Source organism: Echiichthys vipera (genome assembly GCF_963691815.1).
Source record: "Echiichthys vipera genome assembly, chromosome: 4".
Classification (NCBI taxonomy): Eukaryota; Metazoa; Chordata; class Actinopteri; order Perciformes; family Trachinidae; genus Echiichthys; species Echiichthys vipera.
In genome coordinates this window covers 20256681-20279672 of record NC_139829.1, presented here as the reverse complement: position 1 = coordinate 20279672, position 22992 = coordinate 20256681, and the positions used below count along the sequence as shown (strand labels likewise).

At 39.2% G+C, this 22992-nt stretch overlaps 2 protein-coding genes across 2 annotated transcripts; both read left to right on the top strand.

Annotated features, from left to right (window-relative positions):
- The first annotated feature begins 1103 nt into the window (after positions 1–1103).
- Positions 1104–5509, top strand: tctn2 (tectonic family member 2). Its single transcript, XM_083912944.1, has 18 exons — positions 1104–1223; positions 1421–1534; positions 1751–1821; positions 1953–2154; positions 2288–2388; positions 2476–2675; positions 2775–2895; positions 2983–3136; positions 3224–3301; positions 3390–3512; positions 3607–3681; positions 3776–3874; positions 3952–4069; positions 4155–4258; positions 4409–4556; positions 4707–4847; positions 4972–5060; positions 5227–5509. Exons 1-18 carry the CDS (start codon positions 1124–1126, stop codon positions 5334–5336), a joined length of 2148 nt encoding a protein of 715 aa, XP_083769070.1. The 5' UTR covers positions 1104–1123; the 3' UTR covers positions 5337–5509.
- A 2351-nt stretch (positions 5510–7860) lies between these two features.
- atp6v0a2b (ATPase H+ transporting V0 subunit a2b) lies at positions 7861–22782 on the top strand. The gene is made up of 20 exons (XM_083912345.1): positions 7861–8375; positions 9516–9594; positions 9939–10036; positions 10785–10922; positions 11079–11176; positions 11717–11843; positions 12815–12897; positions 12980–13073; positions 13771–13983; positions 14523–14673; positions 14980–15119; positions 15221–15372; positions 15583–15673; positions 18010–18128; positions 18212–18422; positions 18934–19053; positions 19168–19287; positions 19391–19508; positions 20652–20823; positions 20930–22782. The coding sequence occupies exons 1-20, from the start codon at positions 8259–8261 to the stop codon at positions 21030–21032; spliced, it is 2544 nt and encodes an 847-aa protein (XP_083768471.1). The 5' UTR covers positions 7861–8258; the 3' UTR covers positions 21033–22782.
- Positions 22783–22992: the final 210 nt, after the last annotated feature.

Genomic DNA, 22992 nt, shown 5'->3' with positions numbered 1-22992 from the left:
GAGGACGTCAATAAATCTTTGGAAACCAGGTAAAATCCATTCAGTCATGCTGTATATTTCAATCAAAACAAGCTGACTAAAACACCATCACCTTCTCTGGCGACAGTGAGTGATGGACTCTGTTCCACTGCTGAGACCAAGCCTGTTCTGTTTGGGGAAAATTCAACATCAGGATGTCTGCTACTCATCAGCCGACAGATGACATGACATGATGAGGACGACAGTTCACTGTTTTTTGTGATTTTAAAGGATGTTCTTACCAGACAGTAGTTACATGTAACTATGTAACTTTTTTTAAATTTTTTGAAAATGTACAAAGTGGAAAGGGTAACATTTATATTCAAACAATGAATAAATGGTACAAAGCATTTGCCAAAGTTTTTTTCCAAAGTGGATAGCAAACTTAGAAGATGCATGATTAAGAAACAATAAATTGTAGAAAATATAGAAAAATAAAAAAAGCACAGGGGAATATAAAATATAAGAATAACAGGAACAATATCTAAAATAATTTTAAATATTTTAAACCCACACTAAGGCACAGAGGAAAGATACTACTATTGCACCTGAACAAACTATTTCACACTGTGAAGTGAACCCAGTTGGTGAGCATTAAAGTGCAGTTATTTTCATTATTTATAATTATTGTTTTTGGTGTGTGTGGTCTTCTGGGAGCAGTATTGGTAGAGTCTGACAGGAAAGACCTGTGACAACGCTCCTTCACACACTTTGGGTGACGCAGGCATGCCGTTCAGGAAATTAATATTTGAATATATTGAATGAAACTCTGAATATATGGAATATACACATATACCATATATATGGTATATGTATAGTGACGCAGTCTGTCGCTATATATATATATATATATATATATATATAGTAACATAGTTGTAGTTATACAGTAGATATATGATAGTTACATATAACCTAACCTACCCGTAGAAAAGTCGATGCCTCTACCACTCCAGGCCAGATAGGGTCGTTGCTGTGCGTTTAAGTACTTCTGTGTTTCTCCTGTTTCCCCAGAAGAAGAAAAAATCTAGGCCGTGATTGGTTGAAGTGCGTTGCCAAGACATCACTAACAGTTTACAAATATGTCGACTTATCTGAAGTGAACCAAATGGCTAACGTGGCTGATTTATTAAGCCATTTATCTTTTTCACGCCAAATTACATGTGTTTTACTGTTCATTTCCTTGACTCGGACTCAAAACATTGTCGGTAAGACTTTAAGATATACAACACATCATTCATCCAGTTTAAAATAGCTAACGTTAACGCTAAAGAACTAGCCAAGAGCTAGTTAGCAGACAGTTGTACTAACGTAAAAAGTTGCGTTAGTTGAATTACGCATTTAATAATTGTATGAAGCTAACATGTGAAGCAGTCAACAGAAATGTTACCGTTATGTTTAACAGTTTTCCAGCCGTCACAACTAACTGCAACTCGACCAACGGTCACTGCACTGTTGCTGGGAAACACGTCGGACATCTCTCTGAGTGTGAGGACAGTTTCTCCATCTAATACAACAGGTAACAGCGACACAGACCCCCTGATTCTCTGCCTTTAACAGCTCCCATCTCTTTGTGTTTTAGGAGAATGCCATGTTTGTTTGATTTTTATAGAAACGGCTAGTATTTAGAAATATCATGTTAACAAATATACCATTATTCAGTGTAGTGGCTTACAAAAAGAGAGCACGAAGGCTGTTGTCATTGCTGTTGATGATGGTTTGTTTCCTCTTACAGGAAGCATTGGTTTTCCACTATGTGTAGCTGAGGAAACACAGTGGGTGCTCACAAGGGAGCAGGTGGGAAAGGTAAGAAGCCAATCTTATAGTGAACATTTCCATTATATTAACAGATAATGTTGAAATAAAGCTTGAGTAAGGTGCAGTTAATACTAGAGCTTATGTTATAATGGGAACATTTTCTTATTTTGGTGCCTCAGACGTCAGTTCGTGTTCAGTTGAGACTGAATAAAAGTCTGCGTTTATGTGGTGAGAATGAGACGGACACAGACTGCTGTCCAAAGCCACTGTGTGTCCTGGAGACCCTTCAGGTGTCTGCCTGTGTGGACGGGACACCTCAGGCATCACTGCTGATCCAGGCAAAGATACACGCCCTGTTGGTTCCTGCTTATGCTGGGGCTGGTAATTCAAATGAATCTTATTTCATCATATTTGGCCTTTATAGAGAGTGCCACATGTTTGCTAAATCTAAATCTCCTATCCATTTTAGATAATAAAACATTGTTGCTAAATATAAATCTCCTATCCATTACAGATAATAAAACAGTCATTCCAAACCAAGTGTACCAACCACTGGGCTCTTGTCCCTGTGACCTCACATTCAGAGCATGTGATGTACGCTGCTGCTGTGACAAGGTATTTACAACAGAACAGTGTATTGTAGACAAATACATTTCCTTCTCTAGGATTCAACTGTTACGTATCTGTCTTCCTTTCTCACAGGACTGTTCCATTCAAGATTTGAAGCTTTTTGTGTCCCACTGTCTCCCGGGGCCCTTTGGTGGACAGGTCTCTCCTGTCCCAGATTATCAGTGCTCTGCGCAGTCCTCTGATAACTCCCCCGATTGGTTTCCATTTTTATGTGTCAGCTCTCCACCTAAAAACAACCCTTACCTTGGGCTCTTTTACAAGGGAAACACAATGTGAGAAATCATTGAATATATGTTTTTTTGATTTTGTAATTCATTTATACATTTTTGTGTCATGTCTTCATCATCTTTTACCCTTTTACCCTTGTCTAGCACATCTAAACCTGGCCCATCCTTCCAAATGCCTGTTTTGTCAGCTCCAGTGCCAGTTAATGTTTATGTTCATGGAAGTCCCATATTCACATTAAATGACAAGTACTTCACTATTCCCCAGGTTGGTTATATGTATGTTTTTTTAGATTATATTTTGTTTGTGTTGCTAAAACTGTAAAAACTAATGCCTTATAATTCTGTTCCGCAGACGGTGCTCGGTCAGTCGGTAAAAAATGCTCCTGTGGCATTTTTGAAAGATTTCAAAGTCACATGTGTAACTCTGCTACACTCCTGTCCAACTGGAGCTCCCTTACAGACACTACCAACAGATTTAAGGATTAGAGTGAAGGATGGGCAAGGAGGTATGTTTTACCTGCTGAACATACTATAGCAATGCTTTGATATGTTCTGGAGCTCTTTGACTCCATGTGCCTTTTTATGTATTCCAGGTGATGTTACAGTGGATGTAATTGATGAAGTAGCAACTGACTCAAGTCAGTTTATTTTAAGCCCAGATGCGTCTTCAGGTAAAGGGATTACAACATATATCATTACTAAAACAACTTAAACCGACAATTAACCTTAATGATGCAATTTGTTAATATTTCTCTGAAGATGAAGGGTTGCTATGTGAGAATGTGACCTTAGCGCTGGCTTACAAATTCTACTGGACAGGAAATGGCATCACAAGTATCACACTGATTCGCACTGTTGGGACTATCACTTTAAATAGTAGTGGTAAGTGTCCATTACACCTGTCCATGATTGACTTATCACCAGTCATAGTTGATGGATATGTTTGATGTAGTTTGCTTCTCTGTCTCCCAAACAGTGGCATTAACTACAAGGTATTCTGCAGTGTTCCTAAATGGAGACGTCATGGGTGAGTCCAACTCAGGAAACCCAGGTGAGAGCAAGATAAAATACTTTGTCCTACGAAAGGTTGTGGAAGTGAACTGCAACTACTACAATGGGTGACACAAAAACTCTTTAAATGATAGGTTATCACGTGGGAAGGCCTGTCATTGCTGGGACTGTGGACACTTGGGACAATAATACAGGCTCAGTACAGAGGACGTCAATAAATCTTTGGAAACCAGGTAAAATCCATTCAGTCATGCTGTATATTTCAATCAAAACAAGCTGACTAAAACACCATCACCTTCTCTGGTGACAGTGAGTGATGGACTCTGTTCCACTGCTGAGACCAAGCCTGTTCTGTTTGGGGAAAATTCAACATCAGGATGTCTGCTACTCATCAGCCGACAGAATCTGACTCAGTGTAATCTCCTGAGGTCAGTAGCTCAGCATGAGTTTGTGTGTGATCTATAGCTATATGCATTTGTGCTTAAGTAAAATATATTGTTTTTCTCCTTTTAGAGAGACTGTTACATCTCTCCAGGCTGCTTTGGTCACAGCCACATTTGTGGCAAAGAGTGGAAACCCAGATCCTTTAATTATGACCGACTGGGTGAACATAAGCTGTAAGTAGATGGTCCAAAAAACAATTCACACAAGATGTCCTTTTTGTACAGTTCATGTATCTTTGTTTATTGAGATCATACATTTACTTATGAAACTAAAATGTGTATTTTTGTTCTAACTAAATGTTACACTCAACATATAAATTCCAGTTGTGACACTGAACTCAAGCACAACTATGGAAGACACCACAAGTTTATGCTACGGGATTCCATCCCACCTGCATATCCATGTTTGGAGTCTGATCACTGGCATTGTAGAAGGCATACCTCAAAGGGATATTCAGGCTTTGCAAGTCAGGTGTGTATCAGGTGTATAACCATTGCAATGTACAGTGTAAATTACATCCTCAACTCATGAGGAGCCGGTAATCATTTTAAGTCACATGTCCTAATTACCATAAGTATTGTAAGTCATGAAACTCAAGAATCTGATTTTGGTTATTTCTAGCTACAGCTTATCCCCCTGGGCACTAGAATGTGGGGGAGGTGATGTCTCATGTGAGGAATCAATGGAGACTCAGTTGTTCCCCATCACCTCCTCTGTCACCTTTATTGACATTCCCATCAACACAGGACCACCAAAAACCAGGCAAGACTGACCTTTATGTAGAGAGTTGTTAACTTGAGCCAATTAACTTACTCTATGTATGAGCTGCCTGAATGATTAGAACCGGGATTGATTTTTGTTTTGCTTTGGGGTTTTTTTACCCAAGGTTTCAGATCAACTTCACAGAGTATGACTGTAACAGGAATGATGTTTGTTGGCCTGAGCTCGCCTTCCCCATCACCAAGTATTACACAGGTGGGAATTTATCTAGTCCTGTCCAGTGTTTTATTCTCTCCTGTAGTAGATCATTCAGTAAATTGGAACTACAGCTGTGAAATAATGCTGCGTAAAACCCTGCTTAAGTTTTACAATGGATCTTGACAGTGCAATTACTGACTTATTTCACTTTCATCTTCCCCAGGTGAGCCATATTCGCAGTCACTGGCTAAAGGCCTTATCTTAGTTTTCTTCTTTATCACTGCCTCGATTCTTGGGACTCCATGGAGACAAATCCGACAGGCGTGGAACTAGTGCCGCGCTCAAAAACTCATAAGTTGCTGAGAAAATTGTAGAGGAAGACACACAGATGGAGGGACAATTGGAGAGTTAGAAGTCAACGAAGATGATGCATTTAAATGAAATGTAAATAGACCTTACATTGGGCAATGTTTGTAATACTAAAGTTTTACATGATTTTAATATGTTTGTGGGGATGTGAATAGTTGTATTAGTGCACGATTTTGTAAATAAAAAAATATTTTTTTCTGTGAATTTTTATGTTCAAAACAGTTCTTATCTATACGTTTTAAAAGTGCTCTCATGCAATCCTCTAATCTATGTTCATATCAAGTGCTGCAGGACTCAATTCTGGGTCATTGTTTATTCAGTTGTTAGATGTTTCTAACTGAACCATGCTATTGGTTCTAGGTATTGTTACAAGAGACTAGGATGTATCTCATTTGTCTTGCTTCCCCTCATTTGCATATTTTCAACTGTCTTAGTACCACCTACTTATGAAAGAAAAACCTGTTTTCACACCCATTAAATCATAACAGGTTAGTCCAGCCATGATAATATAAAGGTCTATTCCTGCAGATTAACATAATAATATTTACAGTACAAACATTGTGTGGTTGATGACAACTGACGTCACCCCTGAGAAGATTGTTCACTAATTTCAAATATTCCAGATACTTGAACCAAGTGCTACACACCAGAAACAGTAACTGGACCATGAGGATTTTTTTAACACACCCTTTACAGCAGGGTGTCCAACCCTGCTCCTGGAGAGCTACTGTCCTGCATGTTTTAGGCTTCTCCTTACTCTAACACGCCTGATTCTAACGATTTTCAAACCTGTGACAAGCTTCAGCTGCTTGATAATGGGCACATCATTAGAATCAGTTGTGTTGGAGCAGGGAGAAACCTAAAACATGTGCTCCAGGAGTAGGGTTGGGCACCACTGCTGTGCAGACTGGATAAAGCTCTGATGGTCTACTTATGCCTATCAACTAAGGAAAATGTAAAATGTGGATCCTTGTCTGTGCCTGCCATATAGTCTATGGCAGCGGTCTACAATGTTTTTTAGGCAAAGGACCCCTTATCTGAAAGACAGACAAAGCAGGGAGCCCCTACTACAAATGTTGTATTAAATTGAATTGCATTTCAAACTGGACCAGCAGCTAGGGTGGCTTAAAGCCTACACACCTGTCAATGGTGTATTCAATACTAAGATATTACAATGAGCATTATTAACATATCCATATATTTATACACTATATGTTAATGTTAAACATACCTTCAGCTCAACTGTATCTTTGCACGGCTACCTTAGTGTAACAGTGTTTTTACAGGTCTCCCTAAAAAGTCGATCAGACGGCTGCAGTTAATCAAGAACGCTGCTTCTCGAGTCCTCATTAAGACCAAAAAAGTAGACCACATCACTCCAGGCGTCAGATGTTTACACTGGCTTCCTGTCTGTGAAACAATTGATTTCAAAATACATCTGTTGGTTTACAAAGCACTGAACCAAAATACAAATGAACCATCCAGGCCTCTCAGATCCTCTGGGTCAGGTCTGCTCCATGTCCCCAGAGTCAGGACTAAACATGGAGAGGCAGCATTCAGTTTTCATGCTCCACAAATCTGGAACAAACTTCCAGAAAACTGCAGGTCTGCTGCAACTCTTAGTTCTTTTAAATCAAGACTGAAGACCTTCCTGTTTGCTGCTGCCTTTCAGTAAATAAAATAATGTATTAAACTGCCTGCACTGCACTGTAACTTCCATACATGTCTTGAAATCGATACTTAACTGACAATAAATGCTTTCAATGATCTTTTACCTATATTACTCAAATGGATTTTCTGCAATTCCCCAGCTTGGGATCAATAAAGTATTATATTAGTATTATATATAGTATTATTATATTATATATTATATTATATATTATTATAAAGTATTTCTATTCTATTCTATTTTCTGTTTTCCAACACTTTTCTTAGAATTGTAATTATTTTTACTTGAATGTCTTTTTCTGTGTTTTCCAGTGTATTTAAATGTCATTTTATCTTTCCAATGCGTTTAATGTTTCATGTAAAGCACTTTGAATTACCTTGTTGTTGAATTGTGCTATACAAATAAACTTGCCTTGCCTTAGCCAGTAAGCCTATTATCAGGATTGTGTAAATGTATTTCTTTATTTTTTTACAAATGTATATTTGCTAATAAGACGTCAGATTCATGTTAATGTATATTTTCAGACATATTTAAAAGAACTAAAACGTTGGAAAGATTATCAAACAATTTGGCGGACCCCTGCATTAACTCCGAGGACCCCCATGGGGGTCCCGCACCCCTTGTTGAAGATCTCTGGTCTATGGTGCCTGCGGGCTGCATGCATGTGTTTACATTCACCTTCAGACAGCAGTGAGGGCTTAAAAGCACGGGTGAAACTAAATGTGTAGTGCGCAGACTCCCGGGAGCCGCAGTGATTGGTCAAAGGTTCACCGACTGCTGTGGAAGTTGATCGTATTCAACAGTGTGAAGTGACGTGGATACATGGCAAACGGACGTCTTCTAAAAAACTTTATAAACTATGAGACGAGTCGCGGCCGCATCTTTGGATATGTTACATTAGCCGCCTGAACACCGGCTGCCTCACAATTTCATATCCAACTTTAACCAAACAAGTTTTTCACGCTAGAATTAACAACAGTGCTCGCCCGGCTAGCCCAGTAGCTAACAGGAGCAGCCTCTGTTGTAGCGATAGCTGTCTAAAGCCAACGTCATGCAAGTCAAATATTGTTTTATCACCGGAGCCAAAACATGAAGAACACGAAGAAGGACCTGTCAAACCGCCGTTGACCTGCTGTAATTGACAGAACTCGCCGTTGTTAGCTTGCTAGTATTAGCCCTTTGGCTCCAGCAGGTAGATATCCGAGCGAACTGTCAGAATGAGCTCTCTGCTCCGGGGTGAAGAGATGTGTCTGGCCCAACTGTTTCTACAGTCCGGGTCATCGTACGACTGCATCAGTGAACTGGGAGAACTGGGGCTTGTGGAGTTCAGAGACGTAAGTCCCGATAAAACGACTTAACCTACTTTTATCTGCTGTCATGTCTTACTTTGAAAGTTACTGCTGAGTTTGCGGACATTGAAAGTCATGATTCAACAAAGTGTAAGCGTCTAACTTTACCTGTCCGTGTTCTATAACACGATAGTCCTCTAACTTTGACCTCATATGAAAGCAGACGTTGTATGGCAAAAGGTTTAACATTTAATCCACTCACACTGCTATCTGTGCTTACATTTTATTGTTTTATATTCATTTATCCTAGTCAAAATTGAATTCTTACGAGTCAGTATGAGCATTTGAGATATCCACAGTGACTTATTCTTACTAGTACAAGTGACGTCACATTTTCCATTCATGTGTATTGGGCTTTCAATTCTAGATATCTACATCTATCCATTCTGGATATCTGTAATGAAAAACTTACTAGGGAAAATGCAGTTATCAGATCCGTAATGACATTTTTACTAGTCAGGATATATTTTGGATAGTCAAATTAACATTATGGGTATCTGAAAATTATGGCTAATAACAATTTGATTGCAGATATCTGAAATGAGAGTTTTCCTTAGTATGAATTACATTACAGATATCCAAAATGGTCATTCTAGATATGTAAAATGTAATTGTGAATGTCTCGAGTTGAAAACCCAGTACACATGAATGGCAAAAGTGACATAATTTGTACAAGAATGTCATTGTGGACATCGGAAATGATCATTCTGACTAGTAAGAATTAAATTTTGACTAGGACAAATGTTATTATGGATATCTAAAATGTAGTTGTCGATATCTAGAATTGATGTCCAAAGTGAGGTAATTTGTACTAGTAAGAATGTCATTGTGGATATCTGAAATCTTCTTTTTGACTAGGAAGAATTGAATTACAGATATCTGCAATAAATATCCAGTCTAGCTATTAAATGTCAAAACGCTTTGCCATAGACATCACAATTTTTCTTGTACCTTAACAGAAGGACGTCATAGATATCTCATAGATCATAGCTGTGTAAAGTGCTGTTGTAAGTGTTTGGTTTATGATGTTTTTCCTGAAGATATTGGTATGTTTTCTCAATAATGAGTAGGAGTGATTGCTCATCATTCAAGTCTGACTGAATATGTCTTTTGCACCCGTTCCAGCTCAATCCCAGTGTAAACGCATTCCAACGAAAACATGTCAATGAGATAAAAAAATGTGAAGAGATGGAGAGGATCCTTGGTAAGGACACCTTTATTTTTAATATACAGTAGACCAAAACGATATCTATCCATTCATTAAGTCAAAGTTGTTGTCAAGCTTTGGGCAGGAAATGCAATTATTTTGCCCCAGACAGGATTTATATGAAGCTGTGACGAGTACAAGGATCTACAGAAGATGTTGAATTTAATTTAGAGCCAGTGACTGCAGTCATGAGAAATGTCAGCTGGTTGTAGATTTCTGTTGTCCTTAATTACCTAAACTCTTTTATTATTAGATTAGGGTAACACACTGTCAGACTACTTGGAAGCTTTGAAAGACAGTTTTTTGGGTCTAGAAAAGATATATCTTTATTTTTTTGACAGGATACCTGCTGAAGGAGGTCAAGAAAGCAGACATTTCACTGCCAGAAGGAGACGTGAACCCAGTGGCTCCTTTACCAAAGCACGTCATGGCTATAATGGTTAGTTACTTGCTTATGTATCGTCATTATCATTTTTGAATTAAATATGTTGACGTCAGTATTCCTGGAGAGATTTTAAATCAGTTTTGAGTTAATGCCACTGCAGCTAAATGAATGTAGGGGAGTACTTTCTCTGTGTAGAATCTTACGTTGTTCTGATCTAGTCTGTGTTAAATTGATGGATTAAATGGATTAAGCCATCAAGACGGGAGAGTCGCTAACAGCCCGACGTGGCTAACACTGATTAGCTCAGGGCAGAAGGCATTAAAACGGCTAACCACTAATACCTCTGCAGTAGCATGAGAAGAGTCCCTACACATAAAATTAAGCACCAACCATGTAGTTAGTGAACCCGCAGTTTATTAAAAGAGTGTTTTGAAAGACTTATCAACTGGCCCAGGTACCAGCTCCTCTTGTAGTGAAGTCCATTCAAGTCCGTCACCAAATGCAATCCTAAAGGAAGGAGCCCATTGGTGCTTCGTTTTATGTCCGGGGATACTTATCATGCTACTGTATTACAGGAAAAAAACTGTCTCGATGGCTTATTTGATGTATATACATGTAAGTGCCGAAAAAGACCATGGGATTATATTGTGCTGGAATTACACTTTAAAGCCAAAATGTTTTCAAAACATAAATATTCTCATTATGATTGTTGATGTTGATGTTATAATAATAATAATAATAATAATTATTATTATTATTGCCGTTATTGCCCTTACTACTGGGTGTATGTGTGTGTTCACAGGAGCAGCTGCAGAGGCTAGAAGTGGAGTTAGGTGAAGTCACCAGCAATAAGGAGAAGCTGCAAAGGAATCTACTGGAATTGACCGAGTACACACACATGCTGCGCATCACCCGCAGCTTTGTACAGAGAACAGCAGAGGTTGGTGTGTTGTTCTGTAATGTAGCTGGATTCTTTGCATGGACATTTTCATCTTGTTTGTACAGCAATTTTTTTTTCTCACAATTTGGTAATTAGAATCTGGTCTTTGTGATTTTGATATTCTTCTTTAACTTTGCATCCTGTCTTTACTTTTAGCGAGAGCCCCTGAATGTACAGTATGAGGAGTTTCCTTTCCTAGAAAAAGACACAATGATGGACTACAGCAGCATGCAGAGGCTAGGAGCCAAACTGGGGTAAGGGATCAGATTCATTATTTATGTTAGTGTTTGGACTTGGTTTATTTAATTTAATTTAATTTAATTTAGAGTTGGCAGTAGGCACTCCGTCTGTCACGGTTTACTTGTTTTCATAATTGTTGTGCCTTTCTTTTAAACTACAGTATATTGTAATATAAGATTTTCAGTTCACAAGGGTATATTGAGGAAAAAATAAATGGGTTGCACAGCTGGTCCTTCACATTTAAAGAACGTTGCACTTTTATTTTCCCAGTAAATAGTTTTCTGCGACCTCTCTGTCTCTCTCATTAGCCTTTTGGACACACAAACAGGAAGTTTGGCAGGAAGTTCACATTTTACAATGACTGAAATGGATCTGCTGCTCTTTGCCAACAACATGTTGCTCACCTGCTGACGTGTTTTTGAATTTGGCAACATAAACAATGTTATTATTTTATTGAATTCTATTGGGTTTTTTTTGTGATAATACAAGTTAGTTTGAAAGTTTGTGTGCTCTAGCAGGCGCATGTTGTTAATGTTCTACATATTCTCTTGCAGTTTCATTTCTGGACTCATTCAAAGGACAAAGATCGAGGCCTTTGAGCGGATGCTCTGGAGAGTATGTAAAGGCTACACTATCCTCAGCTATGCTGAGGTTGAGGAGTATTTGGACAATCCTGACACGGTAGGTTTCTGCAGAGAACGTGTGTGTGTGTGTGTGTGTGTGTGTGTGTGTGTGTGTGTGTGTGTGTGTGTGTGTGTGTGTGTGTGTGTGTGTGTGTGTGTGTGTGTGTGTGTGTGTGTGTGTGTGTGTGTGTGTGTGTGTGTGTGTGTGTGTGTGTGTGTGTGTGTGTGTGTGTGTGTGTGTGTGTGTGTGTGTGTGTGTGTGTGTGTGTGTGTGTGTGTGTGTGTGTGTGTGTGTGTGTGTGTGTGTGTGTGTGTGTGTGTGTGTGTGTGTGTGTGTGTGTGTGTGTGTGTGTGTGTGTGTGTGTGTGTCAGTGGATTTAGTTAGAAACAGTGCAGAGGACAGAGTGTTGTAGATAACGGCAAATGACAAAAAGGAAAGGAAAATCTTCCAACTGTTAATAAAAAATTATAAATAATGGGACAAATGAAAAAGGATATTGATAAAGCTGTTATGAAGTCTGTTGTTGTCGTCCTTGCTGTTTTCAGAAACATGTGTTGTGATCTTGTCTGTTCACATAGAGTGACAGCACTAATCCACTTATCCATTTTCTCTGCTTGACCAGAAGGCAGGAATGAAGGGCTGCAATTGATCTCTGGTGGAATGTCACGACACACTTTCACTGGTGGAAAATCAGAAAATTTATAAGCAATGTTTGTGTTACTGAATTTTTAAAATTTTTGTTATTAAAGTCTGAAAGCAGTGTTTTTCAGATGCTGTTTCAGAGGTCAAAAATAAACTTCCAACCTCAAATACTTTGAAGTTTTTGTTTTGCTAATGAACAGCTTGATTTTAAAAACAAATATACATACATATTTTCAGTTTGTTTTAATGAAATATACTGAAAAAGTAACCGTGTAATCAATTGAAAACCTACTCTGCATTCAAAATGACACTTCCTTTTTATTATTGCTGACACATCTGGCTCTTATCAGTGATATACGACACTTTCTCTTATTGTCTGTCTGCAGGGCGAGCCTACTAAGAGTGTGGTGTTCCTGATCTCTTACTGGGGAGACCAAATTGGCCAGAAGGTGAAGAAGATCTGTGACTGGTAAGTATTCCACAATACTTTGTCTTGTGTTTTTTTTAGTAGTAGCAATGAATTGTTATTAACATACTGTCTCCCTCTACAGCTACCACTGTCACTTGTATCCGTATCCCAGTAGCAATGAGGAGAGAAATGATGTTGTGGAAGGACTAAGAACTCGCATTCAGGACCTGCACACAGTATGTCTATTGTCTAGTATCTGATTATATGCAGATGGTTAATTAGTGACAGGAAGTGTCTGTCATTCACTAACGGTTTACTTGTAACTGTGTTTGCTGTCACCTCTTTGTTAAAATATAAGCTAGATCATTTCAAATATGAGCTCTCCAGGTGTTGTCTTGTTGGTGGGTTTTAAGATAAAGGAATACACTATTTTCAAAACACCCTTGCAGAAAACCTCGTTTTCAGTGAATTACAGTACATCCAGTAAGAATTAAACTTAACTAAATTAAATGATTGATTTATTTTTGAAAGATTAACCAATTTTTTTTCTCTTCTTGTGAGCCAGTGGCAGTGATAGGGTTAGTTGAGTGAATCATTTGGTAGCTTTAACCCACTGTAACTGAAACATAGAATTGCACTCACCCCCTGTAGCACATGATCAACATGAGACCTCAGCTGAAAGTTGAACAGTTTATTTTTTTCTCTCTCATGCATGATTGTTTTCATCCCCTTTCTTGACGGTTTCTCATGTCTCTCATTCACACACAAAATGCACTCTCAAATGCTTCTTCTTTTTAAATGTTTATTTCTCCCTTTTAATGTTCCATACATAATCATATACATTCTTTAAACATCATTGTTGGTTTCCCTCCTTCTTTGAAAGTATTGAATATATTTTTAATATGATTTACCAGTTGTTCTTTCCGTGTGCAGGTACTTCATAGGACAGAGGACTACCTGAAACAGGTCTTGATTAAGGCCTCAGAATCCGTCTACACCTGGGTCATCCAGGTCAAGAAGATGAAGGCCATCTACTATATCCTGAACCTGTGTAGTTTTGATGTTACTAACAAGTGTCTGATCGCCGAGGTGTGGTGTCCTGTCAATGACATTCCCACGCTGCGGAGGGCCCTAGAAGAAGGATCGGTGAGAAAACTTTAGACAGAGCTGCTCTATTTTTGCTGTTTAGTGTATGAAAAAGACATTTTACATGACTTGGTGAGGGTACTGAAGGACCATTGTTCTTTCAGATTGCAGGACAAAGATAGTGTGTATATGGGATAAAGAAACACAAAGTTGAATTAATTGGGATAACTGTTCCAGAGGCTTATTCATCATGTTTCCACACCTGACTGTCTGAGGAATAGGTTTTGTTAAAAGTGTTGAACCACAAAAGGACATTAAATGTTTTTCTTGTTAAATTTTTGAGGGGATTTGCATGTGCTGCCTACAAATTTGCATCACTAATCAAATGTTTCAAGACACTATGGGGAGGGATGTTGGGATTTTTTGTTTTTGTTCCTGTTTCTTTTTTCACTTTGGGGCAGATACGTTGATACACTGCACTACTATTGTACTTTTTCTTGTTTTGATACAAAAATTAGGGGGAAAAAATGTTTCAAGACACTGGTGAAATCCGTTAACGGCAACATGCTGACCTTTTTGATTTGACGTTGATATTTCAGAGAAAAAGCGGAGCAACAGTTCCATCCTTTGTCAATCGTATCCCCACCAACGACACTCCCCCCACCCTGATAAGGACCAACAAATTTACCTCTGGCTTCCAGAACATTGTGGATGCCTATGGAGTGGGCACGTACAGAGAGGTCAACCCTGGTGAGTTGGTTTCTTTGTGTGAATTCTTGTAATTGTGTAATACTCCTTCCTGTGATAACATAATAATGCAATCAAAACTTAACCCAGAACTGAGTACTGATACCATTATAACTGCTACTTTTATGTCTTTCTGTAATTAATTTTCCTGACATAAATTCAGATTTTCATCCTATCCTTTTCTATTGTCAATTAAGAGTTGTTGTTTTTTGTCTTGTCTAACTATTGCTATTAATTTTAATATCCTGTTGTCTGTCCTTAATTAACATTCAGTTCTGCCTTTTTTTTGTGTCTCCGCCTCATTTGTAGCACCTTTCACAATCATCACTTTCCCGTTCCTGTTTGCTGTAATGTTTGGAGATCTGGGTCATGGAGCTATCATGGCTCTGTTTGCTCTCTGGATGGTGCTGTATGAGAACAACCGGAAACTTAAAAACACCAGGAATGAGGTGAGAGAGTATTTCAAAGCAATTTTTGTTTACCTAATACTCGTTTGTGTGGCATACAGTGTTTCTGAAGTACAACTGAGTGATTTGATGTGTATGTTCAGATCTGGAACACATTCTTTGAGGGGCGTTATATCATCCTAATGATGGGTCTGTTCTCCATCTACACTGGCCTGATATACAATGACTGTTTCTCAAAGTCCCTTAACATCTTTGGTTCCGGATGGAGTGTGAAGGCCATGTTCAAAGTGTGGAAGTGAGTACTTCATGAAAAGAAGGAGTTAATTTTAACAGTAAAAACAGCTAAGCAGGCCAAGAAATGTATTAACTCAGTATTAGTTTTTCTGTTAAGAAATGATATAAACAACCTATTGTGTGTTTGAAGATATAAAGAGAAAATGACTTAGATTTGATAATAATGACCTAGCTTTAACACACACTGGTGGCTTTATTTGTGTCCTAACAGGGTAGATGATATCCGTGGGAATCGTTTTCTCACTCTGGATCCAAATGTCACGGGAGTTTTCAACGGACCGTACCCTCTGGGAATTGACCCAGTGAGTAGAGAATATTGAAGAATAGTCATCATGAATACATTGGGTTTCTCTTTGCTTCTCATCACTGTGGTGGTTTTAAAGAGCCTTGGTCTTACTCACAATCACAATAAACTTGTCACCTGTGCACTTAAAGTTACGCACATTCACAAGCATATTATTGCTTGAGGCTAGAGGATTCAGGATTTCTAAACTGTGATTTAGTGGTCATTTTCAACTTTTTACACACACGTTGACCAAACCCTCATAATGCTCAAAGTAAAGAAATTTCAACAATACAATACAGAGTGCTTTAGTATGGCCTACACATGAATAGCAGGGCCATTTCCATGTTAACCGTTTATTGGGCAGGTGTGACAGCCCCCCTCGCTCTGACATCTCTCCCTTAAGTCATGCACATAGGTCCAGCTACTACTACTAGCCTAATACTTCTACAACCACTACTAGTACCACTGCTTCTACTGCTACTACTAGCCGACTACTGCTCTCACAGAGCTGGTCACTGATTGGTTCTCACAGAGCTGGCCTCTGATTGACCCTCACAGAGCTGGCCTCTGATTGACCCTCACAGAGCTGGCCTCTGATTGACCCTCACAGAGCTGGCCTCTGATTGGCTCTCACAGAGCTGGCCTCTGATTGGCTCTCACAGAGCTGGCCTCTGATTGGCTCTCACAGAGCTGGCCTCTGATTGGCTCTCACAGAGCTGGCCTCTGATTGGCTCTCACAGAGCTGGCCTCTGATTGGCTCTCACAGAGCTGGCCTCTCATTGGATCTCACAGAGCCGGCCTCTGATTGGCTCTCACAGGTCTGCCTCTCATTGGCTCTCACAGAGCTGGCTTCTCATTGGCTCTCACAGAGATGGCTTCTCATTGGCTCTCACAGAGCTGGCCTCTGATTGGCTCTCACAGAGCCGGCTTCTCATTGGCTCTCACGGAGCTGGCTTCTCATTGGCTCTCACGGAGCTGGCCTTTTGCACAATTTCAGCTTTTTTGTTTTTATTTGCAACTGCTTTGGGCTTTTTGATATCACAGGGCGATTTTCACGTAATGAGAGTTTTGGTTTTGTTAAATTTTCCGTCCGTTTAAGATTTTATAATGGTTGTGTGAGTGGTGGAATGTTCAGAGCTAGAGTGCGTGACATCATAGCTAGGGTGCGGAGGAGCTGTAAAATTTTCTGAAAGAAAAATCTCAACAACCTGCTCTATCTCCCACAATTTTTACTCTTCTTACATCAATTTAAGTCAAAACATAGGAAAATGTGTGCTGGTTGCAGACATGTAACTATGGGATTAAACAGGAGTACACATTTGACCCCATGAGCCTCCAAGCGACAGGAGTGCCAACCAGTTGCCCATTGTGCTGCAATACAAACTGAGACAAGAAATTGTGTGGCAGACAATTACAGCAGTCTGCCACCTGTCGTTCACAGTAAAACAGGTTTTTCGATACAACTTTTGGATTTTTAGCCAAGAGCCAGAGAGCCAAGAGCCAGAGTATTGTTGCCTACTTGTTGTTGCCACAAATGCTACCACGTCCTGTGTCTGGACAGATTTCTTAACTGTCTGTTAAAGGGAGTGTCCAATCCTGCTCCTTCATGATTAGCAGGTTTCTCCCTGCTGTAACACACCGGAGTCTGATGATCTGAGCATTACACTCAGGTAAAATAGGTTAAAAACTTTTAATGCTCTGCTCTTTATCAAGCTTCAGCTGCTTGATAACGAGCAGAGCATTAGACTCAGGTGTGTTGGAGCAGAGAGAAACCTAAATATGCAGTGGCTCTCCAGGAGCAGGATTGGACACCTGGTCTATCATGTACTACTACAGCCTTTTTGCTATTATTACTTCAACTACTACTGCTGCCACTACTACTACTAGCCAACTTCTGCTTTTACTACTTTTGACCTTGGATGTGCACCAAGTATCAAAACAGGGAAAAGTTAAGCCCACAATTAAAATTTCTTGCGTAATTTTCTAGTTATTATTAATATTATTGTTATGCCCTGTGATAGACTGGCTTCCTCTCCAGGGTGATGTCAGCTGGGATCGCCCCCGCAACCCCGACAGGGACAAGCGGTTGAAGATGAATGATGATGATGAATTATTACTACTATAGTATAGTAATAACGAGGACTATGAAACAGCGGTTAATGTGGAGCAGTCATGTCCGGTGCTGATACAGTAAATTGGATCAGTGCCTCAGTATTAAAAATAGTTGGTTGCTTGATTAGATGTAATGTTACTTGCACAGAGATGCACATTGTGTGGGGAAAACGAACTAGGTTGAATATCTGGGTTGACCCCATTGTATAATACAGTATATGTCATCTTTCTATTGCACAGATTTGGAACCTGGCATCCAACCGCCTTACATTTCTGAACTCCTATAAGATGAAAATGTCAGTGATAATTGGCATCGTACACATGAGCTTCGGGGTCATGCTCAGCACTTATAATCACTTGTAAGTACCAGTTTATTGTAATGCCCTCAATGTTAGATGTTATAGTTTTTAATAACTTTCCTTATTTGTGTCAACAAAAACAGGCACTTCAGGAAGAAGTACAACCTGTACCTGGTGTTTCTCCCCGAGCTCCTGTTCCTGCTGTGTCTGTTTGGCTACCTGGTGTTCATGATATTCTACAAGTGGCTCGTCTTCTCTGCTAGAGAATCCAGAGAAGCTCCTAGCATCCTCATCCACTTCATTAACATGTTTCTCATGCAGGGGGATGCAGTGCAGCCTCTCTACCCAGGACAGGTGAGAAGCTAATGTAAACAGGGTTCGTACAGGTGCTTGAAATCCTTGAAAATGCTTGAATTTTAATGTTGTGTTTTCAAGGTTGAAAAGTTTAAATTGTATCCGCATTTCTTTCACAACAAATAGCTAAAGAATAGAAATTTAATTTAATTTCTTACATACACATGTACATATTCCTATTTACACAATTTGAGTTGTTTATAGTGTAATACTGTCTCTTAACAGGATTTAAAAAAAGAGTGAAATAATAAGTTTTAATATGTATGTATTTATAGAAACATATAATTTACCACAGCTGTAAGGTGCTAGAAATCCCTTGAAAATGGACCTTGAAAGAGCTTGAATTTGACCTTTGAAAAGGTGTCTGAACCCTGTGTAAGGCTCCATTCCTCCAGCTCCATTCAAAGTGTTGCCTATGTCCTGTTTACCAAACAGTTTAAGTCTAAAGTTGTTAAAAATGCACCGAGATAAATTATACCAATATGATGCAATGTTGTTTTGCTTCTTCCAGACTGGCTTGCAGGTATTTCTTGTGGTCATTGCCGTTCTCTCGGTCCCCGTCATGCTTCTGGGGAAACCTGTATACCTTTATTGGCTTCACAATGGAAGCCACCGCCTAGGAATGTACAGGGTGAGAATTTAAATTGTCTGTTAATGTTTGCATACTGTCTCGAACACGTTTGCAAATATGTATTCTCTGACTGGAAAATATACTAATCTTAATAGTGTCCCTGTATGTTCTCAGGGATATGAGCGTGTGCGGCGTAACAGTGAAGAGGAGCTCTACCTGATGAGGGCTCATGACATGGAGGAGGGCAGCAGTCACAGTGATCTCTCTACTAGCGGAGAGCGACAGACAGAGGAGGTCAGCTCAGCAAAACAACTGAATATTAAATTATTAATCTATGCAACCATTGTTATTTGTTACTGGTTTCCGACGGTGATCCTGAGTTTTGTTGTTGTGACAGTTTGATTTTGGGGATGAATTCCTGCATCAGGCCATCCATACTATAGAGTACTGCCTGGGTTGCATTTCCAACACGGCGTCCTACCTAAGGCTCTGGGCTCTGAGCCTGGCACATGCCCGTGAGTATGAGGGTTTGCAATTTTTCCCTTCTTCAAACCTGTGTAAGCACACATTGAACACAAAGTGAGTGTACCAAATTCTAAATAACTTAAGAGTCGCTTAATTAGCTCTCTGTTGCATAGTGTTGCCGTATGGAAACAGTGACTTTCTCAATTTTATTAGAAGGTAGTAATTTAAAATCCATATTTACCTGATTAGGCTGGAAAAAAGGTTTCCTACTTCATATGACAAATAATTGTTCACTTGCGCTTTCTTCTTCCATGGACATGTGTTACTGAGAGGCCCCCAAAGTTGACTAATTGTTCAGTATTTAGGAAATATCCTCCAGAAAGAAATGCAAATACCATCTTGGGTCAGTTTACTTTTTTTATCATTAAAAGCAGTAAAGATGGGATATATTTCTTTTTGTTAAATGGTCAAATACATTTGCAGCCACATGGCAACTATATGTAAATATGGAAGATATTCAGGGGATTCCCAGGGGGATTGACTTGCTGAGAATCAGGGGGGATCCAGTGGGACTGACTGGTTAGTAATTCCTCAGGGTGGAATTTCAGAATAAATTCTACAGTGGGACTGGAGTCAAGTTTTGCCCCTTCTCCTTCTCTCTCCTCCCCTCCAGCTTTGAGCAAGATGGCTTACTGTGAAGAGACTATCTGGTAATACTGTGAGGAGGTAAACAGAGCCAAAAGAAGCCACCTGGGGCCCATGCTTGTAAAGACCTATTCCAGAGAAGTCATTAGGAGATTTAAAAAATCCAGATGTGCACTCAACCTGTTGGACTGTAATTGATGTCCTGAGGGAGGAACGGCTTCTTAGATTTCCACAATAGGTGACATTGGGTCACAATGAAGAATGTATTGTGAATTTGATTTTTTTTTTTTTAAGTTAGTTAACAGTTATTAAATGGAATAAAAGTGTGATATTATGGGGCTTTCCTTGATTGTGCATTATTGCCATATGTCAACAATTTACCATCATATTGTCAAACCCATTAAAGAATTTTGCAACCTTTGTATTGGCATTGAAGACATTAACAGGAGTCAGCTGACAAATGTAGACCAATGACAGACCGGAGATCATGCTGTGTCTTGTAATTCCCTAATTGGATAGTGTGCGTGCTCTTTTGTCTGCTTTCACAGAGCTATCAGAGGTGCTGTGGGCCATGGTGATGCGAGTAGGGCTACGAATGGACACCAGTCTCGGAGTGTTATTCCTGGTGCCTGTGTTTGGCCTGTTTGCCGTTCTCACTGTGTCCATTCTACTGGTAATGGAGGGTCTGTCTGCATTCCTGCATGCCCTCCGGCTGCACTGGTAAGATAACAATAACCAAGAAAAGTACTTGTGTCACAAATGGGTCCAAAGGGCTTTGAGTTATTGTGGTTTTTACATTCATAGCTGCTGCTTGTTTCTTCCTCAGGGTGGAATTTCAGAATAAATTCTACAGTGGGACTGGAGTCAAGTTTTGCCCCTTCTCCTTCTCTCTCCTCCCCTCCAGCTTTGAGCAAGATGGCTTACTGTGAAGAGACTATCTGGTAATACTGTGAGGAGGTAAACAGAGCCAAAAGAAGCCACCTGGGGCCCATGCTTGTAAAGACCTATTCCAGAGAAGTCATTAGGAGATTTAAAAAATGTTTTGTCATCTTTTAAAAGTTTGTCATGTTAAGAATTTCTATGGTTCGCTTCACTGACTTTGGACTGAAACAGGCTACCCTCCCAACAGTGTCAAGAACACAGACGGTACAGGGTGTACTGTTTCTTAATTAATGTTTTCTCATTTCAACCAGGTATTTTGCATCAGGATCAGCTAGCTTCATTGTAGTTTGAAATGTGAGGCTCAAATTTAACAGTAGCTCATATACCTAAAACCATCAATTTCCTAATAAGGAATTATTGGTTACAGTTGCTTGTATGGGAAAAAACACATCAGCCAAATTTGGAATGAAAAAGTAAGAAAGAGATATGATTTTAGTATAAGCTAACTTTGACCGTAATAAGTAAATGGATGGCCCTAAGGTTTGGCGCCATAGACAATACTTGTTAGGTTAAATTTATTGCTGGTTTTGGTCTTCTCATTTCAAGTATCATTAAATACGATAAAGATAAAATAACGTCCACCTTTTCCGTTGATAATAAAAAATATCCTCATTTATTCACTTTTGTTTCCCTCCATTCGTTCTCGTCTGTATCTAGTTATCATTCTCATTCATTTTAGCACAATTGAGTATATTACTATCTTGATATTAGACAGAATTGTCAACTCTGTGGAGTGGGTGGATTCTAACGTCCGGACCCTGGCAATTATATTAAAGCGGCTAATTGCACTTTTTTTTTTACTTCAGTTTCAGTTTTGGCAGATCTGGTTTCCATACACAGAGTAGCGAGCCACCTTTCAGTTACACAGTTCTTGCTCAACCAAATGACAGCATAGAGTATCATTCTTCAGTTTCCCCTGTGTTCTTTCTTTGTAAAGGATCTTTGACTTGTCAGTATTGAGAAGTGCTCGAACAGGTGTGTGAAGACGACTGATGTATATACTTTACTTTTTACTTGTTCTACAGAATAATTTTTTAATTTATTATATTTTAAAATGTATCAGAATTAAAGATGAATGTAAATGGGGTAGGATTTTTACTTGTATGCATTCACAGTGTTGCCTATGCGTCTGCTACTTACTGTACAATTTTAACATTCCTCGCATTTGTTGACTCAGCTCTGCTGGTCGGGAGCCTTTACTTTGAAAGATTCTATATCTATGTTCAACACAGTGGCCAGGCTGTAATAAATCTAATTTGGAGAACATTGAATCATGTACTAATAGGAGGCATTATTATCTAGTATTAGCTCATTAGTAAGTTGCAAGTCTTGTTGGGTATTGGTATTTTTGCTAAGGGAAGGAGACTTAAGTGTCATCAGTGCTGCAATATTGAGATTATTCACTTGCAACACAGTTTGCAACAGTAAGATACTGCCACATGTTTTCAAAAGTCTTGACTTTGTGTGTCAAGTCTTAACGGGGATGGTGTTCAATTTTGATGATACCTCCACTGTTTTATTGGGTTGAGTGATATTTGAGTAGCAATTATTTGCCTGTATTTCACATTAAATTGTCATGAGTTGGTTGAAGGGCTGTTGTAATTTCTTCTAACACAGTCCTGATCTTGCCATTCATTTTAATACTAGAATTGTAATTTTTTTTTTTTTCATTGACAAGCACTCCATGTTCTAATGATTTTGAGAAAATCACCCTCATGTCAACAATAAATTGTATTTCTTTGAGTAGTTTTTTCCCCTGTTATTATATATCTATGTGATCATATGTGGGTCCATCTTCGCTGAAAGCGTACACGCCCCCACAGCCTGGGCCCAAGGATGCATCATGGGATGTATAGGCCGTGCACACTCATGGACACACTTGCTATTTTTTATCATTATTTTTTTCACAACTTTATTTGCAAATTCTCACAAACCTCATGTGACACA